Source organism: Amblyomma maculatum, chromosome 2 (genome assembly GCF_055883805.1).
Source record: "Amblyomma maculatum isolate TAMU_Amacu chromosome 2, ASM5588380v1, whole genome shotgun sequence".
In the NCBI taxonomy this organism is placed as follows: Eukaryota; Metazoa; Arthropoda; class Arachnida; order Ixodida; family Ixodidae; genus Amblyomma; species Amblyomma maculatum.
In genome coordinates, this window is record NC_139345.1 from 41,717,835 (window position 1) to 41,726,466 (window position 8,632).

The 8,632-nt window shown below is 43.6% G+C and overlaps 1 protein-coding gene across 1 annotated transcript in view; it reads right to left on the minus strand.

Annotated features, from left to right (window-relative positions):
* The window catches only part of LOC146198503 (semaphorin-2A-like), a 31,342-nt gene extending 23,002 nt beyond the window's left edge, over positions 1-8,340 (minus strand). Inside the window, exons 1-4 of the mRNA XM_084591920.1 lie at positions 7,941-8,340; positions 4,254-4,350; positions 3,732-3,783; positions 233-298 (exon numbers count right to left, since the gene is read on the minus strand). Of these exons, the coding sequence (XP_084448046.1) occupies positions 233-298; positions 3,732-3,783; positions 4,254-4,350; positions 7,941-8,340 (615 nt within the window). The remainder of the gene's footprint in view (positions 1-232; positions 299-3,731; positions 3,784-4,253; positions 4,351-7,940) is intronic.
* Positions 8,341-8,632: the final 292 nt, after the last annotated feature.

Genomic DNA, 8,632 nt, shown 5'->3' on the forward strand with positions numbered 1-8,632 from the left:
CAGCATTAGTAAATTTATCTCGAAGATCATTAGCTGGCATCTAGATTTAGGTACAAAGCTTCAGCTTGACCGTACCCAGTCTATGACTGAACTCAGTGCTTGGAAGATTCGTTTTAGGTTTAACATGACGATCGAAGAATGTAATCTGTGGAGCTGCGTGATAGCGGTAGTGACGCTTCTGCCCTGTCTTCTCTCAATAACAGCCTTGCAATCATGCAGTAACGCCGCCTACCTTGTGCTGTCCAGTATAGATGGCGCAGCGAGTGATAGTGTCGTTCGCAGCAGGTAGGTCCAGCTCCTGCGGCAGTTGTGTTTCGAGAACAGACCCAGCATAGGGTTAACATCGCTGACCGAAAAAAGGCGGCAAACATCGAGTCACTAACCGTGCTTAGGCCAAACGCGAATTAGGGACTCTAGCACTTTGGTTTTGGGACGCACGCACTTGTTTGCATACACTTGTAGCCTGCCAAATTGTGTGAAAAAACATCCGGCATATAAATTAAGCCCCGTTTTAACCAAGCAGTGCAGACGTGCCTGTATGCGTATCTGACTCAAGATGCAAGGACCCCGGCTGGTTCGATTCCGACCTCTGAGGTCCTGCCTATGTGAACAGCTCTAGTCAGTGAGGATATAGCATGTGGTTTTAAGGTCAGGTTATATATATATATATATATATATATATATATATATATATATATATATATATATATATATATATATATATATATATATATATATATATATATATATATATATATATATATATATATATATATAGCATCTCACAAGCTGGTTGGTATGTTTTTTGTTTGTTTTTTTCTGTCTGTGTTCGTCTCTTAAATTGCGCTATGATAAATCCCGAGAAAGCGTGTGGTCTCACTGCTTCACACAAACTGCCGGTACAGACACAAGCGCCACTGCTTGCCGAGCATGAAGGCTTGAGACAAACACACAAGCAACGGATTATAGTCAGTCCAGGGACACTTGTACTAATGCCCTAAAACGCACTTTTTTGCGAAATTTTGTAAGCATAGCATGCCAGATATGCAGTATAAAACAATATTTCCAGAACGTAAGGGCTTCCAAAGACACGTACATGCAGCAAAAACCATCCTGGTCCGATAGAGACCGCGAAAGATTTTCATGACTGAAACACAATAAGACGGATGAGTATGAAAAAAGCAAGGACGCAGTAGCTGGCTTAATCTGTTTTCACGCCGAAACATTGGCACAAGGTAAGGGATGTGAAAGGACGGCCAGGGAAAAAAAGTGCGGTTACACAACATGCAAGGTCTGGATCACGAGTGGCCGAAATACGGCAAGGTGGGTGGTAACAAGAGGGCACTTTGGTCTCTCAGGAGGGCAGAAGGGGCACAAGGGTCACTTCGGGGTAATATTTACACACGCTGAAACCAATCACACAGCACAAAGGATCAAGCGTTCTAAAATTCTTTCAAGGGTCTCATCTCGACTCTGGGTGGCGTCAGCAGCAGTTTATGGTTATTGTTGACGACCGTATGCGTGGTGACGTAGATGTGCCAGGTCACAGGTATATCCTTCAAATTTCTGAGCAAAAGTGGCATCCTGTTCAGGTACGATGGATCAATTGCCGGTATAATCAACGCAGGGGTAATATCAGCAGAATCTTACAAAAACTCAAATGACCTTAGTGCTCTTTTGCAGCTCTATTTCAATTCCTCCGCTCGTGTTTCTCGTCTCCGCCCGTCCGCACATCTGTGCGATAGTTGCCAAAAAACGACAAAAAAATAGGAATAAATATCAATGAAAATAGTCTGTCACGCAAGGTTATGCCCACCCACACCCTCCTATTGCCGTAAGAAACATAAAAATTGAAAAGACACATTCCAGTAGCAAAGAGACAATGACAAAGTGATTACCAAATACTAGTCAATACCGCTTACTTCTGACCGCCTATACGCCTAGTGTACTAACTGTCCCTGCTTTATGCCATGTAGAAAAAAAGAGAATCTAATTTTGCTTGCCCAGCTTTGGCCGAAACAAAAAAGGACTATGAAAAAAGAATGACGAAAAAATAAAAACACCAAAAATACTGTATGCACGTCATTAAGCAGTTCAAGGCCCGCGGTAGAATATCAGAAAGACGTGCTTGGAGCCGCGGAAGACCGGCGCGCAAAGCATTCAGGAATTAAAAGAAACGTAAACAGAAACTGAAAAAAAAAAAACTGGCACATCCATCTTTGCAAGCAGCTACTTTCTAGGGGGTTATAGTTTAAGTGCTTAAACAATGCCTCATCTAGAAAGCCTCTACGTCGCTCTCATGAAAGTAAGCCTGATATAACTCCTAAAAATGGTATGGTTTCCCAGCTCGAGCACCAGTTAGTCTCAGAACGTCTTTCAAAGTTTCTGACACAACAGTTCACAAGTAATGCAGGCACGATATAGCGTTCAGTAGAAGTTACACTTCGTTTTCATCCAAGTCAAGAACCTTTTAACTGTAGACCATTGGGTGTCGTGTATTTTGCTATGCTGGCACGATTTATTTAAATACACATACCGTTTATTCACAAACATTCTAATACCATAATTGACGCTCAGGAGTAGATAGCTGCGGAAAAAAAAAAAGAGAAACGCTACACAATAAAATGAAGTTAGGCGAACTCTTGCTTCTTGTACAGGGCTGCCTTGCGCGCGCCTGTAATGCAGAAAACAATTGGGTAGTCTCAAATACATATGAAAGCTCTGAAAAAGGTAGGAAAAAGCTGAGACAGGAAGAGAACAGCAGCGATTGGGAAGCAACTCGAGTTTAAGTGCTTAAACAATGCCTCATTCAAACAAGTATGAATCAGCTAACTCGAGTTTAAGTGCTTAAACAATGCCTCATTCAAACAAGTATGAATCAGCTAACTGAAAATGAGCAGAGATGTGGCACTGGGTAGCACACGTAATGCTAGGGAGCGGATAGCCGATGGCATGCGAGTGAATTCCAAGTCAAGAACGTAGCGGGATGCTGCAGAAAGTGGGGTGAGCACATGAGATTAGAAAGATGTCGGTGACAGGGTAGCCGCAGCTGACACAAGACAAGTATGAATCAAAATCAGTAGGAGAGGCATTTAACTTGCAGAGGAAACGTTAAGATAAATAATGATGATGATAAAGATAATGATGAATGTGATGACGACTATGAAAATTATGAATAATACAGGTTAGCTACGTACGCAAAAAGGGATATTCTACATCACGGGAACAATGAACTGAGATCATCGTGCGGTCGGCGAGAAGCACTTAAAAATCGCATGTCACGACTGCAACCATCGAAAGCCATAATACAGAGAGCATAGCAGCCACTGCCCGCCGCTTCATCGTTTCCTAGACGTGAGGAAAAGCACAATCCGGAGGCAGCTTCAGACCTATTTGTACATGTAGCACACATTGGAACATAGAATGCGACCAACCTTGCACCCAATTTACAGCACCACTTTCCAAACACTCACAGCTGATCTGTGGCTCTCCTAGCTGCTAACCCAACCAATGAACTGAGGCTAATTGACTGGGCAAAGTAAAAAGCGGTGGCCAGTGGACTCCTTGACCGCTAGGGACCCAGTAGAGGCGCGGTAGGGGCCCGGTAGAGGCCTGCTAAGACCCCTGGAGTAGCCATCGTTCAGTAAAGTTTACTTTTTTTTCCCCTTCGCTCCGGAGAAGGCGAATTTCCGCCGCACGTTCTCGGCAGACATTACACAATATGAACTCGCCTTGGAAGGTTGGTTGGTGATGTTTTCAAGTTGAAGCTTGAAGAGCTTTTCCCTGTAAGTGAATAACAAAACCATCATTTTGTGAATACCGTAGTCAATTCAACGGACCAATGCAAATTTTGTGCGCCATTTCATTCGAGTATTCGCAGCGTGAGAAGCAATTTAGAGCTCCTAGAGCTGAAAACGACAGTAGAACAAATCAAGCAATGTTTCGTGTCTAAAGAAAAGAGAATATATATTTTTCAAAATTACTTTGCAATTTAATAAGCTACAAGCGAGGTTAATGTTGTCTCTAACAGTTGGTAAAATAAAGTGAACATTGAAGATCTGTGCCAACACAAACGAACTATACCCGACAACGGCCGCGGTTGAAACAGCAATCACTCTATATAAAGTAAGTGCTAGGCGACCTCTGTTTGGATCCTCATATTATATATTGGTAGCATAAATCCGCACTTATCAGGAAGTCTGTGGCTACAACACGCACAACTGAGTGCTCTGAAGCAAGCGCATTTCACCTACATAGCCCCGACGTAAAGATGCCCGCCGTTCTCGTCCAGGTACCCCGAACGGTAGTAGAGCTTGCCACGGGTGAACACCGTCACGGGAGGAGGATCCACTGAGAAAATTAGTGACGAGCAAATAAAGAGAGAGAACGTGGGTTGTACAATGAGGCTTAAAATAACAAGAAGAAGGCCCCTGCCTCTGCCACTTTCGTACAACAAGCCGAGAGAGAGCGTCATTACTTAGATGCGTTAAAAAGGCAATTTAGAATAATTTATATTGCTTCATTATTACCAGTCGATAAAGAAAAGTTGGTGGCCACACTGTTTTAATGGCGCAGAACCTATTAGATCAAATTCTTGCAAGGTGACTTATTGCGGCTGCCCCATGAAATAGAAAAGAACTTTTAATAAAGACATTCGTGCATCTGCAGAGGTTGCCACGTCATTCTATAACGGCAAGCATCGTGCATTCTTGTAGTATTGGTATGATTTGTTTGGTTTCCATGATGACTGCATGCAGTCATTCACTTTAGTTTGCGTAAGAGCTCCGCTTTTTTTTTTTTTTTCCACGAATTCAATGCACTCGTTAAGCATTTTATTTTACTGTCAATTCTATTTTCTGCAATAGTGACATTATCATCCGCAACAAAGTTACATAGAGAGTATGAAATGGGGAGTGCCACATAAAGCGGCAGGTATTATAACGTGAAAATATGTCTAAACAAGAGACATAAAAGAGCATCGTATGAGTTATTCCGTATCAATTTTGAGGCCTAAGATGAAAATGAAAGAAGTGTATATTCACTCCAAACGTAGTATATTCGCTTAACTTTCGTGTCAATCCAGTGAGCGTTTTGAGGTGCTCGAACGAAATTGAATTGAGAAGAATATACTTATTCGAAGAGCCACATCGGACGTTTTTTTTTTCAGGACACTACAGCTCGCTTGTTTATTCCGAATTGTTTTTCTTTCGTATCTTTTTATTACATTTATAAAAAAGAAGCTGGTGTGCTTTATGCAAATAAGATACTAATTACAGCATATAAAGTTGCCTGACTCCTTCAGTAAAAAGCCGCGAAAGAAGCAAAACACCAAAGCAGAAGTTATTTCCGTACACCCGTTGCTGTGAAAGCAACTGTTCAGCCGCCATCACATGAGTGCGACCAGCGTACACATTCAATATTACTTGCTTTATTCGAAAACTCGGAACTTGATCCTGAGAAGTTGAGCAGGAATGTCGTACACCTACACTTCCTCGAGGTGACCACATGAAGAACTTAGAAGTGAGTTTCCCTGAATCAAACGTTATGTATGCTTCACCGTCTGCACGGTGTTTATGCAGTGATGCACCCTCTACAGGGTATTGCCGAAACGGTCGCAGCGGACGGCATTTCATAGTCAGCTACTTGAGCATGGCATCACAGCTCTAGCAAATGGTGTTAGCCTGCCAATCGCCATTGTAGACACACTGGGGAAAACATGGGGTTATATTTATATAAATACATTTTTCACTTCCCTAAAATACGATCAATGATGGATGCCCCCAAGTGAAACGCTCCGAATATTAGCCACATGCGGTAACTGAAATTTTAAGCGTGCTCTTCTCTCGCTGTTATCAACGCGGATGCTTTTGGCACTATTCATGTAAACCTCTTCCAGCCCAACTATCACTTTGCAATGCGAATTTCATAGACACCTTTTTGTAGGTGCGTACGACGCGGTGGTCAAGCGGCTTTATTCTAGCATGTTATATCAGCATATATGCGCTCACGACTTATCCCTCCTTCTTGCGACATGTCGTCCTGGCTTCACCGCCCCATTGCCGCGTTTATCTCGGCACAAGCGGCCATCACGTTTATGCAAAGTTTAACGAGCATGCTGTATTATATTATTTTACTAAACCCGGAGCGTCCTTGCAATGCCTCTTCTCGTTCGGCTATCCTCAAAATTAAGCTACGGCATATTGACTTTGGGAAATTAAAGTGGCGGAAGCTGAGTCACTGCAAAAAACAGCTACCCCACATCTTGTCAGCAATTGGCTGATTTCCGCACGTTGTCGGAGAGAAAGACGATCCATGCTCGCATAGGCGCACACATCCAAAGATGTGGCACGCAGCCGAAGTATCCGCTAGGCTGACCAGCACAGGAGTGCTGTTGCCAGAGCTTCTTGAACGAGGTGGCACAGAATGCGGTGCCTTCTTTCTCCTCTTCAATATTACCGGCTCTGCGGTGATGTAGAAGCTACCACAGCCACCCTAGCAGCACGCGCAAATGCGAATGCGTTCTGCGCAGGCGCAGTGGTCACAATATTGTTATTTCTACCCCTGTAGTGCAGCAACAGTAGTGCACGGAATCAAGTCGGCGTCCTCGGGCGCAGATGGCGCATCAGTTTCAAGCGGGTCATTTCTGTTCACGCTTTCTCTGCAGATCTCCATGTGTCCCGTTTCTGATCTGGTTTGGTTTGGTTAATGGAGTTTGACATCCCAAAACGAATCAAAACATTACACATTACATGGACGCCCTGAGTTCCTCCATCATCTCTCAGTGAATCAATGCCGACCTACACAATTACGATTTTTGTAGTTGATGCTCTGACAACGTAAAGGTAGCTACGCTGCATTCACTGTTTACGGGGAATGTGATTAAATTTTTAACAGTTACTTTTCTTAAATGTCTGTTCTTCCTTTGACGTACGCTCGTTAGCTTTCTCTTGTTGAGATGTCGCAACAAGAAGGGACTCGGAACAGAATTCATTTCTGTGAGTATACTCACGTTTTTACATTGCGTGCTATGATTTTGTGCAAGCTACGTACCAAGCTGGTTTTCACTCAGTAGTGTTAGCTTCAGAAACTGTAGCCCTCTTCCAAAAAAAAAAGAAAAGAAAGTGGCCATTTACTAAACATTCTGAAAATGGGGACATATGTGTCGTACCTGAAGCTGTGCCACATATTCCCAAAGCGTCACGCAGTCTACAAAAAAGTTGCTAATAGACGCAGGGTACAACTGAATTTTCAGCACACAAGTTGTTTAAATGTTTACCCTTGTTATTTAGAACAAAAGCGCACGGCTGCTACATATAACGCGCAAACGTGCCCGTCCGCTGCTTGGCATGCCCTGACTTGTGTAATGCCCTATACGGAAGGAATCAGGAAATTGCTAAATGACTCTTTTAAAGCACACCATAAAAATTAGCATTTAATATAAATAGATGTGCCACATTCTTTCAGCATGTTTGTAACGTGTAAATTCGAGCCACGATATGCCACAGCAGGTATTCTAGGCGAACTCAAGAATTAGAAGGCGAGAGTTTTGTTAGCAGCCTATACATAAAGAGAAAATATACTATACTAAGCTTAAGTGATGCCTCTGCAAACTTGCGAATGGATGAGTTTGATTTTGATTGTGGTTGCAATAACGCGGTATGAGAGGTTTCTGCAACGGCTAAGCACATTAAAGTGTGAATGTGGGCGCTACTCGAGACTATGAATACATGTGCTCCTGAGCCTTAATAAACAGTTTGAAGTTGCCGCCTTTCTTATCTTATCGCCATCTCTTTTTTATGTTATTATATGTAACTCATTGTATGAAAAAAAAATTGATAGCCTGTCATCGAGCGGACATTCAATGTTATTTCTGTTGGTAAGGTTTCCCCATAGCCACTTGTATTTAAATAAAATTAACTTCAGGGAGTGCGCTAGCGTACCAGAGGGCGACTTGTTCGTGGAAGCGCTGATGATACTGCTGGTTGGGCATGACGAGGCGGCGGAGGCAGCGGTTATGCTCCCTGCTTTCTCAGGAGGAGGTGTCGGAGGCGTGGCGCCACCACCTTTGGGATTCTCCGGGGTTCCTTCTTGGCCGTTCAGGCAGCCGGGCAGGGCAAACAGCGTGAGCACCGAACCCAGCATTCCGGGTACCACCAGCGCCAGTAGGCCGCAGGTGGCCGTGATCAGAGGCCGGTAGCTTTGCAGAGAACGCTCCGCGCCTGGATGCACCGCTGTTGCAGGCAAGTGCTGATCTCTTCCCGCAGCACCAGTGGGACCAGACGGTTCTTGTCTCCGTTGCTGCTGCTGAGATTGTGGCCCCGATGGGCCCCCAGGTTGCATCGTGCTCCTCATTTGCATGCGCGGCCATGCAAAAGATTTTATTAAAGAGTTTTTGATGCAGCCTCATCTTATTTGTGAACAGGGACAAAACAGTGATCACAAACGAATGTACTCTGCAATAATGGAGCAACAAGGGCGACAAAGACCGTTGTCACTCCATTAGATAAATGTTTCCGGTACCTATTTCAGAAGAAGAAAATTCAGGGAGTACATTGTACAAATAAAGGGATGTATTCGTGGAGAGGGAGAGTAATCCAGACTTGAAAATTTTTCTCGTCACTTCAGTGTAGCA